Genomic DNA, 15967 nt, shown 5'->3' on the forward strand with positions numbered 1-15967 from the left:
CACAAGCTTGTCCAGGCTGAGTGACCCAGAAGAACCGAGGGGGGGCATCCATGGAGCCAGAGGGAGATGGACAGCTAGAAAGACAGGCAGACCAACCATTTGTCATAGGCAGTGTTGCCAGTTCATATACAGCTCATGTCCTTGGCAGTTGCCATGGCATCCTAGTCTTTGTGAATCTTTCTTTCCCCTCCCCCAACTGCGCCACAACCCTGCCAGCCACTGCAACCCCCTCCCTCCCTCCCCAGGAGACACCTCCTTGGAGAGTCCTGGCTGCCTGGCCACAATGCGGGGGGGGGGGTGTTAGAGGGAAAGGAAGATGATAACACACAAGCTCTTTTTCCCCCTTCTCCCTTGCAAACCAGCGAAGTGGGGGGGGGGTGGAGCAAGAGATACAGGAGACAGAAGAGAGAGGAAGAATGATAGGGGATGAAGGGATGAAGGAAGGAAGGATGGAGGAATGGGAGCAGAGGGGGACAGAATGCTGATGGGGAGGGGCTACGGAGAAGGGGGAGAAAAGATGGAGGGATGCAGACTAAATTAAGCTTCCTTTCTCTGTACCTTTTTGTACGGCGAAACATGCTGCTCTCAAGGAAATCGGGCATAGAGAAATTGGAGAGCGCTGTCCACAGGGACTCAGACATCATCCCCCAGGGGGGTCATGGTGGCGAGGCTGGGGGTTGTATATGCTGCAGAAGCACCTTCTGAGCCCCCACTGGAGCCAAGAGTGGAGGGGGGGAGGTCTGTGGTGAGCCTTCCCTTTTGAAGAAGAAAGGAGGACTGGAATGGAGGGGAAGACAGAGGGAGGGAGAGAATGCGGGGAAGGGCAGGGAGAGGAGGGGGAGGTGTGAGGGGGCGGCGCTGTATTAAGTGGCAGTGTGTGCATGAGCGCATGCTGCAAGTGCTGCTGATCTGCATATGGGTGTGGGTTGTGTGCACACATATTTGGCTGTGTGCAAATACCTGCCCATCGTAGGTGCTCTCACCATACGGGTGAACGATGTCTTGCACTGATGGACATATTTGTACACTTTGATGGTGTAAAAAGTATTTCTTCTTCTTCTTCGGCGATCACTCGTAGCCGAGTAAGATTGTCTTCCATAAAGTATATCCACTTACTTACTCTTCTGCAAATGGTCCCACTGTCCCTGGCTGCGTAAATGCCTAAGAGCATCCATGGGTACGCAGGCCTAGGATGAAGCTGATTTCACTAGCCATAAACAGCAGACTACATTAATGCCAAAATCTGGAAAAACGGTGAATGTGGCGTTCTTGCTCAAAACAAGCTCCTTTGCTCTGAAGAGTAGTAAGCATTCCCAGTACAACTTAGGAAAATATCTGGAAACATACATTAAGTCCATGCTCAGAAGCAGGACACCAGGTGGCCATGTTCATGCTGCATTATAGTGGCTAAAAAAAGAGCGCTATGAATAATGACCCTGCAATCATCACCTGAAGCCCTTCTTTGTGTGCCTCCTACACAAGAACGGGCCTTTTCTGTGGTGGCTCCCCATCTGTGGAATGCTCTTCTCAGGGAAGCTCACCTGGTGCCTTCGCTCCATATCCTAAGGCACCAGGCAAATATATTTCTCTCGAACCAGGCCTTTGGGTGATTTTATATTCTACAACCTAATAAATGTCTTTGTGGGAAGGGGGTTATTAGTTTGGTTTTGTTTTTATTATGTATTTTGTGTTCTCCCTTTTTAATTTTTATGTTGTGAACCACCCTATGATCTTTGAATGAAGGGTGGTATACAAATTTAACAAAGAATAAAAGCATAATAAGGAAGACCCTGCCTCTGCCATGAGCTCATTATGAGCAAATCTCTCTCAGCTTCAGCAGCTTCTACTCTGCAATAAGGGTCTTAATGATACTGACCCTAACCTTACAGGGTTATTGTATTTCTGAAGTGCTTTGAACCATCTAAAGCACTATGGAAATGTCAATTATAATAAGGGGAAATAGTCATATGGCTCACCTAAAGCAGAACTGCACTTCTCCCTGCCACTGCAACCTTCTAAATGCAGAATGAGCACTGACTGGCATGCAAAAACTGCAAAAATTAACCGTGGAAAGTAAGTCACCTGATTTGTTTGCCTGAGCAAGGAACACAATGAAGGGCATCAGCTTCCAGCCATAATGGTTGCTGCATAATGATGGCCAAGCTAGTTCATCTTTGTATCTGACTACACTGTCTGCTTCCACGCCAATTGGAGCAAAAGCTGATCAGGCAAGCTCCTTTTCAACCTGTTGGCTGGGTTTTGTTTTGGGATTATTGTGAGACTTGCTTTATGCCAGTGGTTCCCAGGGGATCTGTGGCACATGTCAGTCAACTGTCTGGGACATCTTGTTTTTGGCGACCTTACTCTCACAGGAGATCACGGTGTCCCAAAATGCACAAGATAATGGTGCCCCAAAACCACACATTTTGGGACGCTGTGCTCTTGTGCGGGAACGCAGTTGGGAAGAATGTGCCGGGACATGTTGGAGGGTATGGTGGCACCATTCACATATCAAAAACTACCAGAGAGATATCAACATTTTCAAAAGCTTTTGGCTTTTGAAAAACAGGGGGTCTGCAGTACTTAGCTAATTGGGAACCACTGCTTTATGCAACTGTATGACTTGCATACAGTTTAAAATAAAAATACTGTAAAAGAAAAACAATCAGTAAGTTTAGGAGAGAAGAGCGTGAAAATAAAAACAAGTCACTTTTTGGCATAGTAATAAAGTAGCTGTTGCAGACATTCAGGACTGAGGGGATGTGGTACAGTCCTCCACACAACTGTTGTATGTGTGTGTGGGCGCTCTGTGCAGGAAAGAGCCCCCATGCCAAAACCTCCATAAAAATGGAAATTTTCCATGTTAGGATAAATACTGGGCTTAATCTTTCCTCTCTTTAAGTTTTCAACATAGGGATTTTGATGGAGCAAGGATGCTCTCAAGCCAGCAATCCCTGAGGACACAGTATCATTGGCAGAAATTGCCACAGGCTCTCCACCACAAACACAGCACCTGGTAGCACTTTTTGATGCTTTAGACATAAAGGTGCTTTAGACATAAAGTCAGAACTAACCCTGTGAATCATGAAAATCTGCACTTCCTGCTTCTGATCCTTATTCAGTTTCCAGTAGTGTGCTCATATTCGAGCCCAATACCTCCAGGGGTGGAATATCTCCAGGTGGGGGGCAGGGGGGGAGAAAATGAATCTATAGAAAAACCCTTCCTATCGGGTATATGTAGAAACACATGAATACTCATTTAAATGCAACAAATTATACACATGTGCGGCTTCAGTTGTGCTTCTTTAAGCACAACTATGTGACATACCATTAACGCTCTAACAAGTGTACACACACACAAACACACATGTAAAAGGTAGGATTCAGCTAAGTTGTTGCATGCATAGAATGTGCTCTGCTTGCACGATAGGACTTCCCCCTTCAGAGGCAGGTTTAGGGGAGTGTGTGGAACCACAACAGTCACCATAACTATGATGTACAGTGGTACCTTGGTTCCCAAACTTAATCTGTTCCAGAAATCTGTTCCAAAACCAAAGCATTCTAAAACCAAGGTGCGCTTTCCCATAGAAAGTAATGCAAAATGGATTAATCTGTTCCAGACTTTTAAAAACAATCCCTAAAACAGCAATTTAACATGAATTTTACTATCTAATGAGACCATTGATAATCAATGTACTGTACTATAAAATAAGTAAGACAATATTGTAGATGATAAAAAAAATTAATTTTTTTTCTTATGTGCACTGATGTGCACTCATTGTTTGAATGGGAGCTTTTATCCATTTCTGTAGCCACACAATCAATCAATCAATAGCTGAACTGGGTTCCACACAGTCACAAAAACAAGTCACAAAAATGAAGTCACAAGCCACAGTCACAAAAACAAAGTCACAAGCCACAAGTCAGTCCCATAAAACGAAGAACAAGTTACAGTCAAAAAAACGAAAACGCCACACAAACAAAAATGCCAAAAATAGCAAAAAATAAAAGCTCCAGATATCACCTCTGTGTTGCATGGGTGCCATAGCTGTCAACTTTTCCCTTTTCTTGCGAGGAATCCTATTCAGAATAAGGGAATTTCCCTTTAAAAAGGGAAACATTGACAACTATGGTGGGTGCTCAGGATTCAACAGCGAACAGATTCAACAGGAAGCCTGTTAGCAGCTGGGGGCACACTTTGGCTTGACTTGAAGCCATCTTGCCATGTGTGGGCATTTTATGAGATGCAGGAAACGACTACTATCTTCGTTTTAAAAAACATTGGTTTCTAGTCCTCATGGTTAGAGGAAAATACTTCAAAATGAATGCAATTATATATATTTTTGCTGAGTTCTCAGAAATGCAACTCCTCTCCTCTTGCTTTCCCTACACACACAGCCCATCTATCCCTAATATTCGTGCTCTTAAATCCTGCTGTGCTCAGCAGTTTCGTCTTTCTTGTCAGTGTCATGCTGGAAGTGCTTCAGGGAAATGAGCACTGGACTCGGCACTGGAATCCAAGCAGAAACTGTAATGGAAAGTGAGCATTCAGCGTATGTGAGGAGGGAAGCATCTTTCTCTAGACCCCATTAGCCTTAGTCTGACCTAAGGCAAAGATGACATTCAAAGTTGGGACATAGTTCTGGGTCTAATAAGCACAAACTGATTTACGCAACATGAACACTGCCCAATAATATCCTGTGAGATAATGGATTACAGTGCAAGACATGGAGATTCTGCCTGATGAAACTCAAGGCCAATGCATGGGCAATTGGCTAAAAGATGCTGATTCATCCTGGAAGTCCATATTTGTCTATGCTGATGATCTGGAGTCTTCGGTGCATGTAACATGCATAAATGTGAAACTGGTGTGTTCTGCTTTTCTTTTCTCTATTTCTTTTTTTTAAAAAAATAATTTTTATTGAATGATTTTATGTTACAAAAAACAATACAGCCATACTACCACTAAATATACCATATTTTTTCACTCTATAAGACGCACCAGACCACAAGACGCACCTAGTTTTTGGAGGAGGAAAACAAGAAAACAAATATTCTGAATCTCAGAAGCTAGAACTGCAAGAGGAATCGCTGCGCAGTGAAAGCAGCAATCCCTCTTGCTGTTCTGGCTTCTGGGATAGCTGCGCAGCCTGCATTCGCTCCATAAGACGCACACACATTTCCCCTTACTTTTTAGGAGGGGAAAAGTGAGTCTTATAGAGCAAAAAATACGGTAATTAAGAAATAAAAATTACATACATCAATATTTAGTTTGTTATTTGTTATTTACCATCTTATTTCCTCCCAAACATTGCATACAAAAACACACATATGTGTAGACACCCACACACGCACAACCACACACAAAATGCTTTTCTTTAATGTGACTAGACTATGTATCTCCAGTATGCCTAAAGTGACAGCTACTATGGTGCTGTAGTTTGGTTTTTATGATGTTATTTGTTTTTGATTTTGTTAATGCTGGAAAAAATATTAATCTTTTTTTTTTTTAATTAAAAAAGCTTTGCTCTGGAGTATTATATAATAATGTCCTACACATTTGTGGGGACGTTACTCATCTCCTCCTCCTCTGACCATCCGTGCAAGAGGTGCCTCCAGAAAGTTGAGAGGGCATTAAAGGTAGCAGAACATATTAGGGGAACTTACGATTTTCAATTTATAAATTTCAATTTTTTTTATTTATAGAGCGCACTTTAATACCCTTAGAACAGAACTTTCCAAACTGTGCATTGTGACACATTAGTGTGTTGGCTGCAGTGTGTAGGTGTGTCGCACGAATGCTCCCTGTGCTCCTCCTGGGGCTGGAAAGGGTCAGTTTAACTTCCGGTTTTCTGGTAAAACTGAATTACTGTGTCACGAAATGATGTGAAACCCTCTTGCTGTGTCACGAAACGAGGCATGTCCTAAAAGTGTGTCACCAGCTTGAAAAGTCTGGAAGATCCGGAACCAGCACGACAAACTGTTTCAAAAGGACTGGAGCAAATTTATATTATGTATGAAAGTATATTGCAAACATCTGAAAACGTTTGTAGCTTTGAGTTGAAATGTTTTGTAATGATAGTACAAGGAACTGATTTACATTGAATAAGGGGAAATATAAAAATAAGCAAGAAGGTAAAAAAGTGGTTATAGAAATGCTAAGAATAAAGTAAATACGTACGGAAGTCAGAAAGAGGGGCAGGAGGAGGTCCATGCTCGGATAGAGCGATGTTTGAGCTTATTGATTTATGTATGGATATTACAAAAATTGAAAATGTAATAAAAATTATTTTTAAAAAAATTTGAAAACAAGAAAAGTTCGGAAAGCTCTGCCTTAGAAAATGAATAAGGAGAATATAGCTTGCTCAACTTAGTCTGTATCACTGCTTTGCCATACTTCAGATAGCCAACAGTGACTTACTGCTACCAACAGCCATTACTTCAGTTTCCATCTTCATTTCAGACCTATATGTACATACATACTCCCCAACATACGACACACCAATATGTGTTTGCTAAGTGTAAAAACACAAGGTCAAGAATTAATGTGGATGCACAGAGATGAACAGTCACCTGCACAGATACACCTTAGCCACACACACCATTAAAGGGGCATTTTTCTACTCAAATATAAGAGAAGGTCCATGAGCAGATATTTCCTGCACCATTTATGTGAATTAGGAATTCCAGAAAAATTAATTCCCACATGTAATCCTATATATTCCTCTATGGAGGCAAAATATTATGGCAACAATCTAAACAGTAAAATATGAAGCAAAAGAAACCACACACACAGTCAGAGCTTATTTTGACATTTTATTTAGCAGCTGTTCCAACACCTAATGAGGCAAGTCATTTTTGAAACCAAACAGTGGCTTGCCTCTTCAGGATAACAAATGCACTCCTCCTGACTATCTGCTTATCCACATAAATAAAGGGGTATCTATTCCACAATTTCCACACCCCACCGTTTCCTTACTGCAGAATTAATTATGGCCTCAGTAAACTGATTTCTGCTTAAAATATGATTGCAGAAATGTTGAGATTGCAGAGGACTATGAAGTACTGAATCATACACCTTGGGGAACTTTCCTGCCAAACTTTCAAATGCTGTGAGAACTCCAGGTACAAATATGCAGCTGCAAAGTCATGCAAGTTGAATATTCCATTTGAAAGACAATTCAGTTCTGTTTTGTGTATGTCAATATTCATGTGTGCTGAATGCTTTCATAGAACTAGACCACGGGATAACCACGTATTCCAGTTCTATGTTATCACTTTGAATACCCTAGGGTACAAATACCCTAGCAGCCTGGCATAAAGGTAAAGGTAAAGGGACCCCTGACTATTAGGTCCAGTTGTGGCTGACTCTGGGGTTGCGGCGCTCATCTTGCTTTATTGGCCAAGGGAGCCAGCGTACAGCTTCCGGGTCATGTGGCCAGCATGACTAAGCCGCTTCTGATGAACCAGAGTAGCGCACGGAAACGCCGTTTACCTTCCCGCTGGAGTGGTACCTATTTATCTACTTGCACGTTGACATGCTTTCGAACTGCTAGGTTGGCAGGAGCAGGGACCGAACAACGGGAGCTCACCCCGTCACGGGGATTCAAACCGCTGACCTTCTGATTGGCAAGTCTTAGGCTCTGTGGTTTAACCCACAGCGTCACCCGCGTCCCTTAGCATCCCGGCATAGCAGTCAGTAATTCAGAGTCTCCTTGGACAAGCCTGCCCCTCCCTCGAGGGGTCCTTTCTTGCCCCACAGTTGCCAACCACGAGGCAACAAATCTCAGGCAACAAGATTTGTCAGCAGGTCACTCGGAAGGGCTGACAGTGGGAGCCTTTGCCTTCTAATCTCTTATTTTATTCATAGAGTGGATTTCTAGGAAAACTACCTGTTGGTCAGAGCAAACATATTTTTAAGAAGCAAACGGGCAGAAAGAAGAGGCTTTGTCCACAATGCAGAATGAGTGTTCAAAATGGCCCAGTGGTGGATTTATAATGTGAGGGTTACGGGCAGGCTAGGAGACAAAATAGCAAAAAAAGATGAAGTTGGGAAGTAGCTTTGAAGAGCAGCTTAAAATATTACGACAGCCCCTGTGTGGAGGCTGCTGAAATTATCTTCTCTGTAGTGGTGCTCTGTTTGGTGGAAGCGAACACTTCAAAGCTCCATGCTGCATGCATTGCTGGGACTGCGTACATTTCTCCTTCACCACCAAGGATATGCAACATGACAAGACAATTCACATTATAAGGACATGTTAAACCAGGCTGGAAGCCTTCTCATTGGGGTAATGATATTTAAATCAGTCCACAAGAGGGGTAGTTAGTAATAGTAATAATAATAATAATAATAATAATAATAATAATAATAATAATTACATATCCCATATAATACACACACACAAGGAAAAAAAGTGGCTACAAAGAAAGAGTTTTTCTCTCATGTTGGCATTCTGCTATGTGTCTATTATAAATACAGAAATCTTGTACTTACCTACTGCTTTTCCTGGGCAAAGGGAGGTCTTTCTGCAAATAATTGAAAAAAAAAAATACATTAGCTATAGGTGTAAATTGAGGATAAGTAAAGGAAAGACTGGCCTTTTTTTCACATCCCACCCTCCATGAAGTAAAAATAATAGCAAGGACATTCATCCCTACTATTTATGTAACTCATTCTTCAGTACACATCATTTATATGGAATGTAGCTGTCCTGAGGGAAAGCGGAGCACGACAGGTAGCCAACAGTTCCTCATTTCCAATAAGCCATCGCATTCTCCTCAGAAAGTTTGATGAGGGAGTGGGATACCCAGAGGCAACCTAGACTCCATGGGCAAAAAATGCTAAAGGAGAGGTGGGGAAGACAGGGAGACTTGTGGTGGCAGATACTGCAGAGCACGTAAATCTGTGGTAAGCCCCCATAGAAGGGCTTTGCAGAAGAGCTCAGTTAGAACACACATTTGCCATGACTCCATGAAACACAAGAGGACAGGATGTATATGCTACACGCACAGAAACCATCTCTCTGAAAAACTCAGCTTTCACGTTAGAAAAGAGAGAGAACAACGATCTAGTCCATGGGTAGGCAAACTAAGGCCTGGGGGCCGGATCTGGCCCAATCACCTCTTAATCCAGCCCGCAGACGGTCCGGGAATCAGTGTGTTTTTACATGAGTAGAATATGTCTGTTTATTTAAAATGCATCTCTGGGTTATTTGAGGGACCTGCCTGGTGTTTTTACATGAGTAGAATGTGTCCTTTTATTTAAAATGCATCTCTGGGTTATTTTTCCCTTCAAAATATAGCCCGGCCCCCCACTAGGTCTGAAGAACAGTGGACTGCTGAAAAAGTCTGCTGACCCCTTAGTCCTTATATCTGCAAAGACGATTGAAAGTGGGGTCACTGCATGCCTGCTGAAAACCCAAAGGAGTTGCCAACAGGATTTCCCAGTTGTCAGAGGCATCTATAGCTTCCTGCCCCTGACTAGCAAAACCAGAATAAATTATGCATAATAACAGTAATTGTCCAAAGTGCATCATAAATTATGTAAAACAAGGGAAATGGGGCAAATGTGCTCGATTTACAGCGTGTACCTAAATCACAAAGTTTACCTTTTCTTGTTTGGACTGCCTGGCTGCATTGCTGCTGTTTTTTTCCATTTTAGCACAGGGTAAATGTATTCCTGTTTATGAGGCGATCGGGTGAGGGACAAAAGAAAGGAGGGCTGTCCCAGAGACTGTCCTCACAAAAGGCTCAAAGGTGGAAATGACAAAAGAGGTAACAGGCCGGGTGAATTAGGTGAGGGAACCAACAGGGTGCGGGGCTGGGCTGGCGGGATCAGAGATAAGAAAAGGGAATCAAGGGAGGATGGGTGAAGAAAATAAAGTATCAAGGCTACAACCATATGCCCACTCACTTGGAAGTGAGCACTATTGAACCCAGTGGGGCTTACTTCTGAGTAGGCATGCTTAGGATCACACTGAAAGACAAGCAGGCAGGCAGGCACTGAAGTTGCTTCCTTATATTAGATTTCTTCAAGACAGGAAAACACTTGATTCTCTCAATGTAACAGGTAGCATTAGATATATTTTCTGGTGAGTTATTTTGACAGACATATTGGATTTTCCAGATTGTCAAAGTGCCAGCAGAATTGCTAAATAGCATATTCATGCCAACCACTTTGCAGTACAGATTTCAATTTCTGCTTACCAACAGGGGACAATGTAAACAAAGTTATAGGTCCCTCTCTACCCAGTACCATTAAAATGTATTGTTGCATGCCACCCTAATCTCTGAGTGGTGCAAGTTACAAGGAGTTCCAGAAACTCACCCAAGGTTTCTCTTTTCTTTTGGAAAGGAGGCACAGCAGAGACTGCAGTGTCTTTATGATATATGGTTTAGTTACACAAATATACAGCCTGAACCTATGATGGAGGGATTCACAGCATCAGCACCTCAAAGGGGTCTTGATTCTTTCTGATACACAGGCATGACCATAAATGCTACCCCCACTTCATTCACAGTCACCAATGCATGTTCATGTGCCTTGATACATCTCCACAAAGCTCTACATCACACACATCAAAAGAACCCCAAAGCCCCTCCTTAACCACTCAAATTCCCTCTCAATAAAGGGCTCACTCCCATAACACATTAAAAAATTTAAAGGGACAACCTGCCCAAAGCTCCGCTGTCAAAGTTGTTGCACCGCTAGCGACAGCTCAACACAACTAGCAGGCAATACCGCTGTTTCTATGAATGGAACCCCCTCTGTGTCGATGCAGCAAGTCCCGTAGCAGGATATTGACACTTTCTATCAGAACCAGAAACAATCAGACTTGTTTTCTAAGGAAAAGCACGTATATCCGAATGAAACTATGTATAAAATGGTTTGTAAATGCTTTGTTCTTTATAAGGGAGTTCTAGAATCACTCACACACCCATGCATTATGGGAAACCTTGTTTGCCGTAATTCCCTAAGCAGGCCATCGCGTGTGCGGACGCTTATCAGAGGAAGCGTCCCAAAAGGTTTTCCTTACACAGTGGTCTCTGGTGGTATTAACTGACAAAGTCCACTGCAATGTTCACCAAGACTGTCGGATTAATGAAGCGCATGGATCCTATTGATTACCCGGGTTGTCACTTGAATGTAACTTGTGATAACTGCTTAGAAAGTCCTGTATCCAGCCAGGCCTTTTTATTTTGGCTGCATCATCTTAAATTCAAAGTGCTATTATCTATAAAGCCCTAAAAGGCTTGAGATTAGGCTATTTAGAGGGTTGCCTCTTCCTCCATGAACCTGCCTGTCAACTGTGGTCATCTTCTGAGGTCTTGCTCTGCATTCTGCAACTAAGGTAGGTGCAATTAATGGAAATGTAAGACAGGGCCCTTTGGGTGGAAGCAGGTAAGGACATGTTTTTCCACCAGACTTTTAATACACCTTAATTTTATCTAGTTTTGATTTTGTTCATCTGTTTTATTTTGGTTTTGAATACACCTTTTAATTGCGTTGGTATTTTATTGCTGTGAACCACCTTGGAGGCTCTTCTTAGAGCTAAGGCAGGATGGAAATGTCATTCAAATAAAGTCTTATTATCAATCACCACCCTGCCCGTTCCATAACTTTTGCTAAAACCCAGACCATTTTTCCTCAACCTGGTGCCTTCCAGATGTTGTTGGACTATAATTCCCATCACTCCCAGCCAACATGATCAATGGTCAAAGAAGATGGGGATTGTAATCCAGTACTAGACTGGGAAAAGCTGAACTAGACTGATGCCCAAGCTATTTCCTGAATTGACTCCAACCTAACTTTCCCTTCAGTTATCTCTTTCATTTTAGAGCTGGCTCACACATGCATGTTCATCACAATGACTGCAGCATCAGGTGGCACTTTGCAAATGAGTCACCACCACAGGTTCAGCTCCGCAGAGAGAATGTCCTCCTCACCTCAGACAAAGTGCTTTTTGAGGTCAGTTCACACATCTTTGCCATGGGCACCAGCATCCCCACAACAAGTTTTCCCACTGCCTTGCAGTATTTCCCCCCTACAATTCATCACAAAGCAAAGATCTGCCTCAAACAAACTCAACAGTGTGTGTATGTGATGCACTCGAAACACAATAGCCTCAGCTCCAGTGAAGTGTGATATCCTTCTAAACCTGATGACCCAAGCAGCATTTCTTGTTTAAACCAAGGCCTCATCTGCTACTTTTGCCATGTAAACACACCAGGAGTTGGCTGCAGCAGTGCTGGCATGCTAATGTTACAGGGGTAACAGCTGAGGGCCCAAATGGCAAATGATGCTGGTTGGGCAGGACAGAAAATCAATTTTAACCCACCCAGCATCAAGTTTAAATCAAGCCATGCACTAAACAAAATGGCAGGTGCCACACATGTGACAGAACAAGGTGGCAAAACAGCAGGGGAATTCTGGGCAAGGTTTGGGGGCAGAAGTCCGGGGCTCCTACAATGCAGAATAAGCAGACGGACCCAGACAGGGCTGGCTTACCCATTTTTTTATTGATCTTTATTAGTTTCAATGAAAAAAAGAGAAGTCTATATATACAGCAATATTCAGTACCAAAGCTGGAACAAAGGAGAAAAAAGAAGATAAGGAAAAGCAAGTACATAATTTTATACAGTTCTTCTGTACGAATATAATAACAAATTGTCCTTTATGTTCATACAAATACAATTTCGTAAAAATAAGTGGGGGAGAGATTTCTATAAAGAAACTATTAAAAGTCTTCCAAAAAAATTCATTTACTGTGTCTATTCTTTCCTTTATAACGTGCAGGGCTTACCACATTTTGAAATAAGTGAAGTACACTTTACCATCCGAAGGCAGGAGGGGGCAGCAAAGGCCATTAAGTCCAGAGTCTAAAATTACCTAGCTGTGCCACTGTGGCTGAACCATGTTGAAATGGTTGTATGTGAGAAGGTGCCATTTGTGAATGGCAATCTGCCCCCTATATTTCCCTGTAAGGAAACAAATAGCACTCTCAGGGATGTTCTAAGCCTGGCCTGCCTCCCACATGCCATAACCTCCCACATTTCTCCGACGAAAATAGGGATGTCCTCTTCCATAATGATAATTTTACCATTTATACTCCACACTTCTTACTGAGTTGCTCCAGCTACACTAGGCAGTTTCCAACACATATAAAAACATAGCAGAATATGAAACATTAAAAAAACACTTTCCTATGCTGGATTGCCTTCAGATGGCTCGGGGGTCGGATAACTCCAAACCCTCCAATATTTCTCCAATGAAAACAGGGACATCTTAAGGAAAAGTGGGACATTCAGGGATCAAATCAGAAACTGGGACAGCTTCTCTAAGTCAGGGATGTCCCTGGAAAATAGGAACACTTGAAGGGTCTGATATGCTAGTTTACTACCTGCAAGGAACTGTGTGTGTGTGTGTGTTTTAACAACATGGACCATTAAAAAACCCCTGCAGTCTGAGGTAGTACATTCTAAAGGTAAAGGTAAAGGTACCCCTACCCATTCGGGCCAGTCTTGCCAGACTCTAGGGTTGTGCGCTCATCTCACTCTATAGGCCGGGAGCCAGCGCTGTCCGCAGACACTTCCAGGTCACGTGGCCAGCGTGACAAGCTGCATCTGGCGAGCCAGCGCAGCACACGGAACGCAGTTTACCTTCGTGCTGGTAAGTGGTCCCTATTTATCTACTTGCACTGTTATGTACTGAAGTTCTCACCCTGGGCCAGCAGGGGTATACTGTAGATAGTTTTCACTCAGGTCCACATCAGTTAAACCAGGTCTTTGCCCGGAACTATGTGGGGGTCATTCCATGGGTGCCAGCCACAGTAGTGGGAGTCACTGAACCTCGCTCGTACCAGGTGGCACTTGAAGACGGACGCTTGTGGCTGGCCCCTTTCACGGCCTGACCTTTATGGTAGTGGTGGACGCCTATTCCAAATGGCTGGAGGTGGCCCTGATGCCCTCCACCACTACCGAGGCCGTCATCCGGGTGCTGCGAGGCCTGTTTGCGATGCATGGGTGTCCTGATGTCCTTGTCTCCGACAACGGACCGCAGTTCACGTCAGGCACTTTTGAGCGGTATCTTTTGGGACTGGGCATCTGCCATGCCCTAACGGCACCCTTTCATACATCCAGCAACAGGCAAGCGGAGAGAATGGTGCGCTCGGCAAAAGAGGCACTGGCGCGCCTGGACTGGGGAGACTGGCACGAGCGGGTCGCCGAATACTTGTTCGTGCAACACATCACCCCCATGCGGCCACAGGGCGGAGTCCTGCTGAACTGCTTATGGGCTGCCGCCTCAGGTCACCGCTCGACCGGCTGCACCCGGACTTTGCCGTGGCCGAACCCCCAGGCTATGCCAACGCGCCACGGTCATTTGTTCCAGGAAACCAGGTCTTTGCCCGGAACTATGTGGGGGACATTCCTTGGGTGCCAGCCACAGTAGTGGGAGTCACTGGACCTCGCTCGTACCAGGTGGCACTCGAAGACGGGCGCTTGTGGCACCTGCACATAGACCAGCTTAGGCGCAGGGTTGGGGACTTGGACACTACCGTGGTGCCCCCAACTGCGCTTGTGGCTCCAGAAGAGACACTTACAGATGGCGAGGCTCCACCTACACCTCCCTCGCAAACTGCCAGCGTGGAGCCGAACCAAGCCGCTTCAGAGGGTCTGCCAGACTTACCACAGACTCAGACCACTCCACTTGCGGAGGCTCCACCCACAGCAGCGGATCCAGGGGATTTGGTTTCAACGCCACCTAGGGTCGCACCACAGCCTCAGCAAGAATTGTGTGGCCCCCCGGACTTGGCTACCAGTCCCCAGCGGTCTGGCAGAGTTTCCAAGCGCCCAACTTATTTAAAGGACTATGTTGTTGGACATGTATCACTGTTGGTCTAAGTATGGGAAATGTAACCGATATGCTTTTGTGCCTAATTGAACCATTACGTGTAGTGCTGTATATAAGGAAACCATTACGATTGTAACTAACGCCTTATCTTGGTGGGGAGGGGTGTTATGTACTGAAGTTCTCACCCTGGGCCAGCAGGGGGATACTGTAGATAGTTTTCACTCAGGTCCACGTCAGTTATTTTAGGCGGGGAAACCCTGGGTTGTTGTTGCTACAATGTTGACAGCCGGCTGCCTATAAAAGCAGGCCGGCTGAGCTGTTTGCTGTTCAGTTCTGCCCAGCTTACAAATAAAGAGCTGCTCTGGAGAAATTGCTGTGTCGTCTGCTATGTTCGCCCACAACTTAACATGCACCCTGCGGTGCTTTCAAACTGCTAGGTTGGCAGGTGCTGGGACCGAACGACGGTAGTACATTCTACCACCACACAATTTCACCTTGTCATTCTGCTGCTTGTATAGACCTAGACTAGGCCTCAGAAGCAAAATTATCAAATACTGAATAATCAGAGTGACCAGAAATAAGGTAATGTCTAGGCACGTATGAATCAGCCTTAGGCCAGGTGGCAGAATGAATGGACAATATTATTCCATACTGAAGGCGGGGAAAATCATAGTTTAGTGTTCCCCTAGGCCAGGCTTCCTCAAACTCGGCCCTCCAGATGTTTTGAGGCTACAGTTCCCATCATCCCTGACCACTGGTCCTGCTAGCTAGGGATCATGGGAGTTGTAGGCCAAAAACACCTGGAGGGCCGAGTTTGAGGAAGCCTGTCCTGTCCTAGGCAAACAATTAACTGCAAGTAGAAAGCCAGTGCAGCAGGTACAAACTCAGGCTAGGAATCTTTCTTCCTGTGATCCTACTCTTCTTCTTGCATAGATGTTATTTCAACACATCGTTCATTGTTGTTTTTTAATGATGTGGTAAATTGTCTCTGGGCTCAGTGATTCCATGCTAACTTCCAACACATTTGCTTCCCCTTCCCAAGAGTCTTAGGTGTCTACAAGACTTTGCTGCAACAAACTAAGGTTATAGTGTGCATATAGCATTCAAAGCACATTA

General features: G+C 44.2%; 1 protein-coding gene across 1 annotated transcript in view; it reads right to left on the bottom strand.

Moving 5' to 3' along the window:
* The window catches only part of MAST1 (microtubule associated serine/threonine kinase 1), a 99576-nt gene that overhangs the window by 63648 nt on the left and 19961 nt on the right, over positions 1 to 15967 (bottom strand). Inside the window, exon 2 of the mRNA XM_079959983.1 lies at positions 8495 to 8526. Within this exon, the coding sequence (XP_079816109.1) occupies positions 8495 to 8526 (32 nt within the window). The remainder of the gene's footprint in view (positions 1 to 8494; positions 8527 to 15967) is intronic.

This window comes from Podarcis cretensis, assembly GCF_951804945.1.
Source record: "Podarcis cretensis genome assembly, chromosome: 17".
In the NCBI taxonomy this organism is placed as follows: domain Eukaryota; kingdom Metazoa; phylum Chordata; class Lepidosauria; order Squamata; family Lacertidae; genus Podarcis; species Podarcis cretensis.